Source organism: Plectrocnemia conspersa, unplaced genomic scaffold (assembly GCF_051122295.1).
Source record: "Plectrocnemia conspersa isolate PC_06_02 unplaced genomic scaffold, ASM5112229v1 ptg000008l, whole genome shotgun sequence".
Classification (NCBI taxonomy): Eukaryota; Metazoa; Arthropoda; class Insecta; order Trichoptera; family Polycentropodidae; genus Plectrocnemia; species Plectrocnemia conspersa.
This window is the reverse complement of record NW_028277172.1, coordinates 13,671,724-13,686,729: the sequence shown is the minus strand read 5'-3', so window position 1 is coordinate 13,686,729 and position 15,006 is coordinate 13,671,724. Positions and strand designations below refer to the sequence as shown.

The window sequence follows — 15,006 nt, the reverse complement described above, 5'->3', positions numbered from 1 at the left end:
GAGATGTTTAATTTTTCAAAAATATCTGACAGATCCTTTTTTGCTTGGAACTAACTTAATGCTGCCTTCCAACGTGAAAAGGTTCCCTACCCCTGACCTATACTATGTATACAAACTTTTAGAAAAATCGTTTGAAATTTCCAATAGTAAAGTAATACATTTTAGAGCTATATATTATATTGCGACTAAGGAATCTTTAGATTACTGAATCTTTATAAATTTATTCTTAGGTAAAAATATTGTTAACTTGAAAAAGGGGCTCGACATAATAAGGAAAACACAGGATCGAACATGTGCAGCTTAATGGGCCATAGTTTTTTATGTATTTTCTTGATTTATTGTGACGAAACAAACGTTAAAATTATTTCTTTTACATAAGGGCTCCGCAAGATTGACGATGGAGTTTTGGTGCAGAGCAAAGCTGGCTCTGTCTAGGCATATGAATTTTACAAAGAAACATAAATTTTGAGACGAAAAAACCGACTCCAGAACTTGCACAATTTTTATTTCATCATATTTTTAGGAAAATGAAATATTGCTATATGAATTGTTTTTGTTAAATTTTTACTTTGAGCGCAAGGCCCTATGTGAGTGAATCGGTTGCTCCTTTGTCCTCCTCAAACAAAAATGTCTGAGATGACTCGTTTTTTAGTGTTCTTTGATATTTTAAAAATATTAGTAATAAGCCCTCCTAGTCAAAATAAATTTCACACAAATAGAAAACTCCGATACTTTTAATAGTACAAACACAACTATTAATTGTAGGTTAAGTAATAGTTTAAATAACGCACACAACACATTATACACAACAAAAACTAGCAAGCAGGCATAAATCTAACACTACAATTTTTTTATTGAAGCCATTGGGAAAAGGTCAATTTACACCATTGACTAGTGGTGTATTAACATCATTTCGAAATTAATTATTGCTCAAGTTCACTATGATTGTGATCATTAAAATAGGACATTAGGAGGCACAAAAGATTGGTCGTTGTAAAATCTAAAATCTAGTCAAATAAAGAAAATAGTTAATTATTGAATTCAAATTAAGCATAATCAAAAATGTCGATACTATTTTTAAATAGTTTTATTAACTTACTATACATATAAAATCAATTCACAAAAATATAATTTCAAGTTTGTTTAAGGTACTAATGTGCATCCATGAAAAGCATGTCGGAGAGCAATAAAATTGTATTAGGCAATGGACGAGGCTGCGGTGATAACACGGTGAAGACTTGTCGTTCCATATCAACAGCAGTTCTGAAGTTATATAATTGTGATTAAATAATCTTAATTAAAAATCAATCTATGAATATTAAGACACTTACACGCAAATGAATCCAGCGATATTAGTTCTGATAACATCTTCCTCGGGAGTCAACGCAAAAGAGACAGCTAGTAAATGATGCACTAGAGACGGACTCGGCATAACTGCTACCACTTTTGTTAGTACATCTTTGGCCTTCATGCCCAAAGGCATACAAGAGTCTGGTAAGCATGGAGCTCCAATCTATACAAAAATGTGAGATTTACATGGAATATTTCGAGACATTCATAGATATTTTATGTTAAATATTACTTTGTATATTTTTGTATCGGAAAATTTTACATCAAATGAATGAGGATAATATGGTGTCCGATTTCCATAAAAATATTCTCTGATTCGCATATCTCTACTTACACCGCGAATTTTTTTCGATCGTTCAACTACCTGTAACAATATTTTAAATAAATAAGTAATATTATACAAGGGCGGGTGGCTGGTCAAAAGAGCGTGCATCAAATGAGCGCCGTCAAATAAGCGCTGCATTATAAAAGCGCTTACCAAAGTAGCGCTGTAACGAAATAGCATACGTCAAATGCGCAGACAGTCATATGAGCGCTTGACAAAAGAGAGCAAGTCATAAGAGCGCAAAAATACTTGGAGAAAATCAAGTAATGAATATTTTAGGAATTAGGTGTACAAAATATAAGTAAATTGTGAGAAATTTACAAAGAATAAAAATTTCTGAGATATAGGCGGTAAAATTAGTATTTTATGTGCCAGAGCATAATGACGAATAAAACGATTAGTCAATGAAAACATTATTATTTATTAATTATTACGTACATACGAAAGTATGGCTCCCCATACGTAAGGTATACATATATTTTGTACTAAAATGAAACGCTGAGTTTGATTTTATCATTAGATTTGTTCTGTAATGTTTCATTAAATTGACAAATAATTATCTACTGGACTTGCAATGAATGGGTAGGTATATGGCCCGCTATACTTTTTTTTCATTTATTTTAGACGACTACACTTTATCGCGAATGGCGGTGAGTACGAATATTAAATAATATAATTTCAGTTAATTAAACGATTAATGTTTTATATTTAAAACTGTAAAAAAATTCATATATTAATTAATCCAAACATATGATATATGTTTGTATATCAAAAATGTTCATATTTATGGTCAGAAATGAGCCACGATGTTGGGTTAATTTAGTATTTTAATAAATTATTGTGTTTAGTATACATAGATATGTACCTATTAGTCGTAATGGATTTCTCCAGCAGATGGTCGAGCTTTTTTACTTGAACTTCAGTAAAAGGTAAATATTTGCCGATAACCAAATAGCAAATAAAAATATTGTGAAACTTTTTTCGAAAACATATTTTTGTAATTTTGTAATTAAAAACCTGTATTCTCACATTTGCGGCCTTTTGGGATGATCAGACTTTAGTTTTCGTGGCATCTTTGTGTAAGTAACGAATAGAAAATATAGCAATTAAAAGTTCTAAAAATTTCTTAAACCGACGGAACCCAAAAACCAACTGGTTCTTATATTAAAATACTTAATTTTAGAGTATTGTTACTAGTATGACATACACAGAATTCCTCAAAAATAATCTTTGACCTGCCATTGAATCAAAATGATATGCAAGCAATGCTCAGCTTCGTACTGCAACGATTTAAGATCAGCACTTAAGAGTGTCTTCAATTATATACTAAAAAACGTGTAAGGTCTTCATTTGAATCTTTCTCGTATTAACAATTAAAAAATCATAATATATCACTTACCCCTCCACTTTTTGGTAAAAATATAACTTTAACGAACTTTGGCATATCGCGTACTAGCTCGTTATATAGCCTTTCATTATCTAATACTAGGATTATGTCGACTTCGAAAGCTTGTGCTGCGTGCGTTAATATCTTATATCCTTGCCCTTTGACCCATCCGCAAGTATTTATTATAATTCCCGAAGATTGAGCTGTGAAATGAAAAAAAACATAACAAAACATAAATGTAAAAAGCTAAATTAAATGAATTTATAATAACCTTTTTTATTGATTTCCATCCTATCGGATATGACTTCTGCTAATTTTCCAGTGATGATGTTGAAAAGTTGTATATTATCGTTGGGCGATTTATGACCAAAATGATATACTAAAGGCGCTTGTTGACAGAATCCTTCTTCAACGGTGGCTGGTCTTTCCACTAATAAAGCACCCACTGTGCCGGGAATGCCGATTTGGCCTTGACCCACGTCCAAATCGACTAAAACAGGCCTTCTTCTCATACGAACAGCGTAATTCAGTAAGATTCTCGAAACTGTACTCTTGCCTACGTCGCAAGGACCGACCACCATGGTGATGGGTCCTCTTTTGCCAGATCTTTCTGCTTCTACTCTGATTTGTTCTAACGCAGCGTGTACGTTCAGATATATAACCTGATAGTATACAGTAAATTATTTTCAAATTGATTTTTAGTAAAATATGTATGTATCTTACCATGGGCGTTTCTTTGGCCACATAATTAACGTCAGTTTTTCCTTTCAACTCAATTGTACAACCGTGCCAGGTAAATATTGCAACCTTTGCACCAGAGTGAAATTCGTACACTTTTCCTTTGAATAATTCAGTGCCGAAAAGTTCTGCTAATCCAAGTTTTACCTATTTAAGTATATTTATTAAAATATTTTCATAAAAACTAAGTGAAAATGACCGAAACAAAATAAAATTTAACCTCAATAGTAACTTTTTCATTTTTGGACTCAACTTCGAATCTCAGTTCAGAATCGGGCTCCAACTTAAACTCCTGAATCGGTTGAGTTGACTCCATGTTGTCGAAGAATTAAAACAATGATATAATTGCTTACATCTCTACTAACACGAGTTGGTAAATATTGCCGAAACGTCAGATAGATCAGTGCTGCCAACAGACAAAAATTAACATTGCACATGGGCAATGTTTTGGTCAAAAATAATTTTAATAATTATGTATTTATATATTTTTTATTATAATTAAATTTAATAATGTTCTTTAAATATGTATACACGTAAGACAACTAGCAGCTGCATTGCGTATAATGAAAAAGTCTGATTAATTTGAATACCCCCTCTCTCTTCTTTACATCAAGTTACTAATAACGACTGTCTTTATTTTTAAATATGATTTTTAATGCAACAATAATAATATATAAATGTAGCTGGAAAGTTATATTATAGCGGCAAACTACTGACTTGCGTTTTGAAACGGTTCTTTTATATCAATCTTTGTTAGCTCTGATTATGCAAAAACATTCAGGGTTGTCCATTAGGATAATTTCTGGATATGTGACATTCATTTTAAAAGCTTCCTTTTCCCGTTTTTTCAAAATTTTACATATTTTTATCTAACTTGATAAGCAGTGTTTCTTGTTTAGAATAATTTTATCTTGGTAAAATATTAATGTTTGTGGTTTGACATGAAATTTTTCTTCGTTGTTGGTTTGTCTAAGACACGGTTGATAGTTGGTAATAAATGCTACCATGCTAATCAAACTGAGGTCTAGGATACTGGGAAATAGATCCAAAATCAGCTATCCAAATCTATTATACGATTAATCAACACACATGGATGCGAGACATAGGGTTCCTGGTGGTAGAAAACAGAACGGAACAAGATTTGAGAATGAGACCCTCAGAATAAAAATAATATCAGGAATAAGAAAAATAAAATTAATAAAGAGGCCATCACCAGATTCTGTAGGTGCCAAAGACAATGATAGGCAGGCTATCTTGAAAAGATGGACGAAACCCGTCATCAAAGACTAACAGCAAAATGGATTCCACAATGGAAGATACCAAAGGACAGACTAAGAAAAAAGTCGACGGACCATGTTGCAGAAGACAGGACCGAGATGGGATGAGCAGAATCAAGTGGAGGAGATCAAGTTATATCCTTGGACGTAGCGTAGAATAAGAGGAATAGGTAGTTTAGCGAATTGAATTGAATTAAAGTTTGGCGACAAATAGTGATGGGTAGCAATTAGACACAGGTTGAGCTGCTGCAGTAGTATTTTATTAAGAAGTATGTATATGGTTTACATAAGTTATTACAATACATAGGTGACCAGTGCACAAGGCAGCATCGGCTGTTGCGAGCTCATCACGCGAGAATGTCACGTCATATCAGTGTTACCAGAATGCAAGTTTTTGCCATAATAAAACCGAAATATATACCTTGTTTCTCCGAAAATAAGACACTGTTACAAATATGCCATACAGTCTATTTTCGGGGACAAAAATTCATATAGTTAGTACAAAAATTTATTAATTTCGATTTACATAATTATACATTTATATAATATTAGCATAGCTATTTTTAAATGAATATTTTTTATCTAAGTAATCCGTTAGTAATGCTTAGGAAACGCAACTGTCAGTTATTTTGTCGATACAGCTTATTTTCGGGGGATGGCTTATATCCCAAAAATCTTGAAATTCACACTATGGTTTATTTTCAGAGTATATCTTATTTTAGGAGAAACACGATATTAAAACTATCTTCTAATTCTTTTTAAAAGTAATGTCATTTGAGGGAGACACGAAACTTAGTCAATTGTATGTTATAACAAATTTTCGACGAAAATGTCAGTTAGCATGTTTTTGTCTCGGGTCCGCAAAAACATATTATCTTAGGTATAAAATTCGAATAGCTTCTGTGAGTGCCTTAAAAGGGTATCTAACGTTAAAATCTGCACATCTGATGAGAAAATAAATCGACCAAACAATGAAAAACATTTATTGATCACACAAATCTCATTTACTTATTCACTAGTTGGAAAATGGCGAAGGAAGATACAATCCAAAGCATTAAATATAAATTCGAAATTGATACGATTGAGCCTGGATTTTATGCATTACATAGGTAAGATATTCAATTTCACTTTCTTAAGATTTAGACTACAACTTAATTGTTTTGATAAAGGCCGTCCAAATGCAACTTGAAATTCCCTAAAAATAATCAACCGATACACAAAAAAGCGAGGAGTGCATACGAAGGCAAACGAAGAATTGATGTAGCTCAAAATGGAAAAATGAAAAAAATGCTCCTACCCAGTACGGAGAAAATAATTTACCCAGCAATTTGGCACAGAAGCATTTATGAAAAGATGAATCAGCAAGCGCAGTTCATCCAGAATCAGACCAAAACTGCACAAGAAACGGTCGATGAATTAAAGAAACAGGCGGAAGAAGGCGAAAAACGCAAAGAAAAACTTCAAACGTCACAAATGCCACAACCGGGAATAGCCAACAATGAAATAGACGATTCTAACAATGAAGCTACTGCAGAGTCACTGAAAAGAGCAGCTCGTATGAGAAATATATCGATTATACATTTATTTTCTATATTTATTTTTTGGTATTGTTAGGTTTGAGAGCGGAAAACTTTCAGGGGGCGCGTAAAGCCAATCAAATCATCATGGCTTCTAAATGCCATGCAATAAGAGACGCACAAATCACTGAAAAACAAATAATTAAAAAGGAATTAATTAATGAAAATAAAAGGTATATAACTATAGACAAACTATTTATGTATGATTTTAATATATGTAGATATCGATACATTTTCAGACTCGATCGATTGATGGAAGAAGTCAGGATTTCAGAATTAGAGAAAGAGCGTCAAAAGTACGCAAAGGAAAAAGCGAGACGTTTGAGCAACATAAATTATATAAAAGAACAAATCGCTGAAAGGGAAAGTCTTAATTTGAGGGAAACGGAACAGAGGCAGAAAGAATACACTTTAATTAAGCAAACGGGTTTAGAAGTGCACGATAGTGAAAATGATAGATTGAAAAGAAAAATGGAAAATGCCGCGAAACTCAAAGAACTCCTAGATAAAGGGATTGAGAATTTGAAATTTAAGAGAGAAAAGGAAGAACAAGATATGATGGAAATGGAAAAAAGAATGAAGAAATTCTTACAGCAGAGACACGAACGAGAAGTCAGATTGAAAGCGGAAGCTGAAATGAAAAAAGCCGCTAGAGCTAAAGGAATAGACACGATAGCAAAGGCACAGAAGGTAAGAGAGATTCAACGTATAATATTGATGAATATAATATACATAGAGATAATATATATTTTTAAGGCTGATAAACATCTTCGCGAGGAGTTGGAAAATATCCGAATATTGAAGGTACAGGAAGAGGTGGAACGACAATGCAGAGAGAAAGAAAAACTAGCTGCTATTAAAAGGATTAATGACATCAAGAAGCTCCAAGAGTCGCGGGCAAAACAGATTGTAGATATACGAAGACAGATTGCCTTTGAGATATCGAAAGATGAAGAGGCGCATAAAAAAGTCATGCAAAAGACTGAAGAAGAAATTAAGCACGAAGAGCAGGTATTTTCTTCACTTAAGTTGTATTAATACATTTATATGCTAATGTCAGCATGAACCACTTAATGGTGAGCTGGAACAGTGTTAGTGCAGTGTGCCCGTTCAGCTTTGACTGATCAATACCATAACAAGAGCATTTACCTATTGTGCTCTGTTTTCAATTTATAGAAATCAAAACTGAAGAAAGAAGCAATTAGGGAATTCAAACAGTCTATCATTAGTCAAGTGAATGAAAAGGAGCAAAAAAGGTTTGTTTATAATATACTTAAGCAGTCTTTGGATGTATTGTTTATAAATGCATATTTACAGAAAAGAGCACCGCAAGGCATATTTTAATGAAGGCAACGTTTTGAAGCAACAATTGGAAATGGAAGATAGACTCGAAAAGTCCGTTGTGAAACAAAAAATTCAAACGATGCGAGAACAAAAAATTCCTGAAAAGTACATCAATGAGGCTGAACGAAGTTTGGCTAAAATGAAGTATCTTTAACTATCAATTTCAATTAAACTTCTTAATATTTATTTATCACCAATGCACTCTACACATAATAAACTAATAAAATAAGTGAACAGTAAATACGACACCCTAATATGATGAGAATAAAAAATACTAAATTATTATTCGCAAAACTTCCTTTGGCAAATTTCGAAGGAGTTTTTTTTAAAAGGTAAAAACACATGTAACTGAAAATTAATATTTTGGTAATAACCTTGTAGGAATTTTGTGGGTGTAGCTTAAATTTGTATGAATATTTTTAATGTTTTACAACAGATGCATATTTTTAAACTGTTGCATAGGAAAGGGTGGGTCCGCGCAAGAAGTTTGGCATTTTAAAAAAAGTGCTGTGACCAGGAAGTGATTAAATATTATGTTTTCATTCCCATTGACTAACAGCAATTAAAATTTTTCGAAAAATGTCAACATTTCTACATTTTCCATTTTTTATAATTATATCATATTTAAGTGTAGACATATTTGTGCAAAACCCCTAGAGAATCACAAGTTTGTTGAAAAGGTTTCTATTAGTGCAGTTTCGCATCTCGCAGTAACTACTTTACTTCTCCCTCAGTTTGATCGAAAAGGGCTGAAAGGATACTTTCTCTCGGTAGCCACCTCACTTATGCATACTCTGTGCCGCTTACCTGGAGTTCATAGCTCGACTGCAATTTTTCATTGCGTCATTAATCAATGCTTACTTCAGTAGAGAACTTTCGGTAGACCATACACCTGCGCAATACTTGCAGCACCACCCATATAAACTTCTAAGCATTTGCCTTAATTTAATGTGGTCCTTTCAGGAAGGTTGAGGCAGCAAGTGGGTTCTTTCCTAATCTTGATTTTCACTATACCTCGCAAAGCAGTCTTGCAAACAAGTCAAATAAAAAATAAAGACGCTTGAAGCAATGAATTATGATTAGTTGTCATTTTTAGCCATCCAGTCGTGTAATCCTTTAAAATATCCAGTTGCATATCTATAAGATAGCAATGCTACAAGCGTCGGTTATTAGGTGGCATTCAAAAACAAGTTTTTCTAGAATCTTCTATCTCCGGGTAGTGTAAAATTTATAGCTCTAAGAAGTATTTGACCAGATTTTCATGTTAACACAATTTAATGATTGGAATACTTGACAAAAATATTAATGGAAATAGGAACATGTAATATTTGTCTTCTCTTGTTGATGTAAATTCCGAGGATATTGTATACTAGTGATGTAAAGATACACAATGAGCTCAACTTTCTTAATTCCTGAACTGCATGCAATTGTCTATAATGATAAGGATAACAATAAGTAATAAAACATTTTTTTAAATTATAATAAAGATATTTTATTAATTAAATATGTAAATGCATACTTCATTACTACTCTCGGAATCATATTTTGCTATTTGCATAGCAATCACTCCTTTCACAGCCGACAAATCTGCAGATATCGTGCGCCGGAGACGTACTTTTCAGATGTACGTAATCATACATTTCCCCTCAAGGATGGCCAAAATTCAAGACAACAAAATCTCATCTTCCACCGGAAATGCTGTCGAAAAAATAGAATAAAATTAATACACGATAGATTGAAGAGTGTACATAAAATAACCGTCAAGCACTGCCCCGCACATAGTAAGTTTCATCGAATTGCAGACGAATATATGACACATGTACGTTTACGTAAAAGTTTAGCGGATCCCGTCGATGCACATTCAGGGGGGCGTTAATCCGTAACAAAAAATACCATCGGTCTTCGTCGACGTGCCCGTGTTCGACGTCCATCGGGGGGTAAGAACGCACGTCGCGTTAAACACGCAAAGGGGGTCGCCCCGAAGCACGAATCGAACATGCACTAACAAAGATTCTCCGACCGATAAACGTGGCAAATAAAAGACGCCCAGAATATCGAAACTAAAACAACTTTCGAGGCATAGCAGTCTGGGCTACTTACGATTGCAAAGATACGCTGCTGAAACGACGTGTCCGTTTTATGCAACGCGCGTCGCATCCGTTAATATCAGCTGGCCGTCTTCGTATCGCGCATACGGAGGCTATACCGTGACGAGTTAACCGCATCCGTGCCGTGAGAATTTTCGATACGTAACGATTTTATCCAACACTGAAACGTCTCAAACATCAAATGTAGACTTGTTCGCCGTTTTCAAGCGGCTTTCGATTTTTTGTTCTACGATACTTACGCAGCCGACTCAACGACGCAGTCCTCAATTAATTTACCACATTTACTCGTTCGATCGCTTTGGCCGTGTCTCGGTTCTCAATGTAATTAATATTAATTCAAATAAGATTTCAGTTTACTATTATATAAATGTTTTTTAATTCCACTTAAAATCAAAACAGCCTGTGACACTTCAGTAATCTTTCATAACAACCGTCGAATAACCAATGCTTCATGTATATCGGGGTAAGGGTTGTACAGCTGAGAGAAAATCGTTTACTATAGTAACGTACAGTTAGTATGAATGAAGATCAGGGAGGATTCATCCATAACGGTGTAATAGAGCAAATATAAAAAAATGTTGAGCTCGGCCGTCACCGGGAATCTACCATTTCGCTAACGAGCTCGAGATGAGCCCACACCCCGTGACGAAATCGCTCCCTCACTCCGTTCAGTGAAAATGTATGGCCGTGTTTGTGCACACTTTATGAGATTAACACTTATGCAAAATTGTACCCACATTTAAATATCATCTGCAGAGTCAATAGTGTAATTCCAGAATACTACTTTGCTTTTATAGCATGTGATAGTGTAAGTGACGCCTAATATCGCTGTAGTATCAATATATTTCTTGAACTATGTGATTTACAAATGCCTTAAATGGTTAGTACGACCAATAAAAATGCAGTCAACATATAATAGTTATAGTTTGAGGAACAGTGAAGTTTGAATTATTTTTTCTGGGACCTTTAGTCAGACTTCCATTAGTTCGAGGCCATCAGTTAATCTGACTCGTCGTGACGATCCATTTTGGTTCAGCTTCCCAAACGATGTTTCACTTGCGATCTTCTATAAAATCATTTATTATTGGAGTTCAATAGCTCCTTAACATCTTCAGTATCAGTCACCAAGTCTTAGGTTGCTTTAGCAATATGATCTATTTCTGCAGTCATGGGAAAGTAAATAAGAACACTGTTCATGTTTTTTTGTAAACTTTAAACCCACACATTTGTGATTCTTATTGCATTTAAAATATACTCTCAATTATCTCATTTTCTGTTTCATATTTATTTATAATATTATATGTATCTGGAGGCCAAAACACCACTTTAATTAGCTCTAATTCATTATCGAGAATTATCATTTTGAAAAGTAGGTTCTGAGAGCATCTCAGCTCAGAAATAAAATGTAGTGTAGGAAGATCCGTTTGAGTATTGTTTTTCTTGGATTTATACATCATAAGTGGTTTATATTTGCTATTACTGGTAAATGTTTTGCTGCCTTTTAAATCCAGAGTTTTTTCTCACAGTGTATCTTTTTCCAGAATAGCTCTTGATGCAATACTTTCTATCCTCATTTCTCTCAAGTAGCTTTTGATAGAAATATTACCATTAGGTATCATGACACAATTTCGAAAAAATTTCAATGCAGTTATACACTTATTTCTCTTTTCGTTGATCTGGCAAGAGCTGGATAGTATGCCAAATTGTCTATCTCGAGCTTATTAATTTTCGATACACGTGGACGCGCATTATCATGCTGCAAAAACGGTTGTGCCTTTTTTTATAACTTGTTCATTCGAGCAATTCAACTGATTGTAAAAACTGGGGTGTTATTGTCTGGTTGGGTTTGTGAATTTAAAAGTGAATTATTTCCTTGAAATACACTCTAAAAAATGTTCGTTCTGGTTTAACTCTTTCATGTCTTCGCTCAGTTGATGTGATACCCATTTTACTTGTATTTTGGCAGTTAAAATGTCTACTAATTTATAGATGGAACCTTAGCCATCTCCGAGATATTCTAACGGCTCGTATTTTTCGGGTCAGAATTATTTTGACAGATGGTCAGTATCATTTTTTCCGGTGATCTGTATTTTAATCTTAAGGTGAATTTGATGAGATCATCAGCATAATAATACATGAACATTATCAAGGTGTTTTAGGGCCCACTTGCTTGGCTGGGCTCACAACATTGTCAAATTTCAACAAAACAAGCCAAGCTGCTGCTCTGTTATTTCCGCTACATTTGTCGCTCTGAATACCTTCTTACATACAATTAAATGGATTCGTTGAGAGTTATTCATGGGGTGTTCACTGCACACCTAACCAGTTTTTTTAATTCACCGAATTCTAACTGAATAATATAATTATGACTGAATGAATGCATAGATGCGTGTGAACTGTATATGATAGAAAAGTATTCTGCGGAACACCTCGTTTTACATGTCTGTTTGTGCGGGAGACACTTGTAAGTCTATTCAAAATGCACCACAAATATGACGATGTTCTCATAATTACGTTACACAATTGTCAATATTTGCCGTTTGATTGTAAGTTGTTATTTTTAAAATTTCAATAATAATAATAATTTTCGAGCATACGGTTATTCGGCGGTTGTGGCGGTAAATGATAAACATAATAAAAAAGGTTATAAATATTAAAAGCCGTCATGGTTTGCTCGAGTGATTTTTAATATTAAAGAGGCAATTACAGTAATGTATGTATGCGTCAAACGTAGGAATAGCGCGTACGCTCGGCGGAGATAGATTAAATAAAAATAGACGCGACGGAGAATGCGATCGTAGCTGAACGTTTAAAGCTAGTCGTTGGGGGAGCGTCGACGCCGTCTTATTTACTAGGTCGGGGAAGGAGGAGCTCAGTATCTGCGAGGGCCCGCAACCTCCTCTCTACCGCCGCGGGGACCGCTGCCGCCGACGCTAAACACAAATCACCAAACACCGATTGGATTTCGTTAAGGAGTCGCTCGTCGCCGTCGTTCGAAAATTTTTTTTATAAAAAGCCGGACGAGACGCGAATGAAAGCTATGCGAAAGAAGCTCACCGTCCGGAGGGCGGGTACTGCTGGGCGGCCGCATAAGGGTCCCGGTCGGCATATCCGGCGGTCTCGCTCCCGGTCCCGGTCCTCCTGCAAGTTAAAAAGGTCTATGGGTGGAGAGGTCGAAGCGGAAGCGGGACAGGCGATGAACTCACATCTGAGGGGGCGACCTGCGGCTGAACATGTCGCCGTTGCCGGACGGATTGGCCGAGCGGGGGGCGCCGCGCTCGTAGCCGTATGAGCGCCGGTCGTCTTGGTAAGGCGCGCCGTAGGATGGCGCTCGGGACTCCGGGGGGGCGTAACCGTCGGCGGAGTCATCGTAGGCGGGGCGGCGCTCGGAGCGCTCGTAGCCGCCGCCTATGCGCACGGCGGGCACGCTGAGCTGCCCTTGGGCGGGGCTCGCGGAGACGGCGCCTGGGCCGGTCAGCACGCGATTGAGCTCGCCCTGGGGACGACCGTACGGCCGGTCTCGGTGGCCCCCGGGGCCGGAGCCTCGCACCGGGCCGCCGCCGCGCCCGCCCCCGCCTCCCATCGGAGCGCCCCGACCGCCGCCCCTCGCGCGCTCCTTGATGCGGCCGCGCTCCACGGTGATGACGCCGCCGTTGAACGAGGTACCGTTGAGCGCGCGGATGGCCTCCGACGCCATGTCCTCCGTCTGCATGTGTACGAAGCCGCAGCGGTTCATCACGTCGCACTCCGTCACCACCCCGTACCGCTCGAACAGCCGCCGCAGCTCCTCGGGCTTCGAGCCCGCGGGCAGGCTGCCCACGAACACCTTCGTTTGCTGGAAGCGAGCCGCGCACATAATTACAGACGCTGGACGACGAATCGCAACCGAATCGTACTCGATAAACAAATTACACTCACCGGCACCATCGTCGCGAGGATCGCAATAAGCGTAATGGCGGCGAGACGCCTCGGTGTTACCAGCATGCAAAACGCCAAGCCTCTCCTAAATTGTTATTCTGTACTCGCATTGTACAATTCCACTTTCTATTGCTTTGTATATACTTCAATTTTTATTCCGTATTCGTATAATTTCCAGTATCGTTTCATAAACACTCTAAATCAGTGGTTCCCAAAGTGGTCCCTACGGATCATTTAGGGGATCCGTGAAAAATTAAAATTGATTTGGGGGTCCCTGAACAACGTCAGGGGGTCCGCGCAAGGTTTACAATGTTTAGTTTTATTATTTTCTAGCTAAATTTTAAACCTAATCTTAAATGGTAAAATGTTTTCTCCGGTAAATATTTAGCTAAGCTGTAAGCCTATTTTCAAATGAATTGAAAATGCTTAGTAGGTTCTTTTAGATTAAACCACTTTGAATATCATTGAAAATCCTTATGCCTGCACTACACTCTCTGAAAGTTGGCCAAGAACGGAGAATATAGTGGGTTGATTCGGGGTTACTTCGGTCGAGCTCGGTTCTGCCCGCTCTAAAATCTCTCGGAAGTTGTCCGAGGTTACCGAGAACGGGAGGTAAAGTGGGGGTAATTCAGTCGACTTGGCCAGCTTCGAGCGCTTCCGAACATTGTCGGCAAACGGACCGAAGTCAAAGAAACCGAAGTCGGAGCTGCTCTTTCGAGCGCAAGTAGTGAGATACTTCCCCTTTCGCTCTCTCGCGTGTTAAGTGACGAGAGTGATATGGTTTTTCGCAAACTGAGATAGAACGAGTAACTCGGTTCAATTTCAGTATGCGCGTAGGCGTCCAATGGTTAACACGCACACGCACGCACGCACATAAATATATAATATATAAATATATAAATCTACTTGATTAACGCACAAAAATAACAATCCGTGCTTAAATGTAGATATTTTAGGAGGCATAAAATTGGCATCTCTTTTA

General features: G+C 36.8%; 3 protein-coding genes across 6 annotated transcripts; 1 reads left to right on the top strand and 2 right to left on the bottom strand.

Moving 5' to 3' along the window:
• Positions 1-1,074: 1,074 nt before the first annotated feature.
• On the bottom strand, positions 1,075-4,208 carry LOC148233055 (protein CLP1 homolog). 2 transcript variants are annotated; one of them, XR_015810342.1, is made up of 7 exons: positions 4,021-4,208; positions 3,786-3,947; positions 3,334-3,724; positions 3,075-3,265; positions 1,583-3,001; positions 1,332-1,513; positions 1,075-1,263 (listed from the first exon to the last, which is right to left on the bottom strand). XR_015810342.1 is itself a non-coding variant. In XM_088189438.1 (7 exons), exons 1-7 carry the CDS (start codon positions 4,114-4,116, stop codon positions 1,152-1,154), a joined length of 1,266 nt encoding a protein of 421 aa, XP_088045564.1. In that variant the 5' UTR covers positions 4,117-4,208; the 3' UTR covers positions 1,075-1,151. The 2 variants fall into 2 exon arrangements, 1 of the variants encoding a protein (XP_088045564.1); XM_088189438.1 differs by having other exon boundaries at positions 1,583-1,714.
• A 1,885-nt stretch (positions 4,209-6,093) lies between these two features.
• LOC148233054 (uncharacterized) lies at positions 6,094-7,998 on the top strand. Its single transcript, XM_088189437.1, has 6 exons — positions 6,094-6,186; positions 6,247-6,632; positions 6,692-6,827; positions 6,894-7,344; positions 7,411-7,665; positions 7,831-7,998. The coding sequence occupies exons 1-6, from the start codon at positions 6,104-6,106 to the stop codon at positions 7,996-7,998; spliced, it is 1,479 nt and encodes a 492-aa protein (XP_088045563.1). The 5' UTR covers positions 6,094-6,103.
• Positions 7,999-9,464: 1,466 nt separating this feature from the next.
• Positions 9,465-14,104, bottom strand: LOC148233053 (uncharacterized). Of its 3 annotated transcripts, none has more exons than XR_015810344.1 (4): positions 14,025-14,104; positions 13,313-13,941; positions 13,164-13,264; positions 9,465-9,696 (listed from the first exon to the last, which is right to left on the bottom strand). XR_015810344.1 is itself a non-coding variant. In XM_088189439.1 (4 exons), exons 1-4 carry the CDS (start codon positions 14,088-14,090, stop codon positions 12,979-12,981), a joined length of 840 nt encoding a protein of 279 aa, XP_088045565.1. In that variant the 5' UTR covers positions 14,091-14,104; the 3' UTR covers positions 12,776-12,978. The 3 variants fall into 3 exon arrangements, 1 of the variants encoding a protein (XP_088045565.1); XR_015810343.1 differs by lacking the exon at positions 9,465-9,696 and adding an exon at positions 12,776-13,039; XM_088189439.1 differs by lacking the exon at positions 9,465-9,696 and adding an exon at positions 12,776-13,039 and having other exon boundaries at positions 13,164-13,247.
• Between the last annotated feature and the right edge of the window lie 902 nt (positions 14,105-15,006).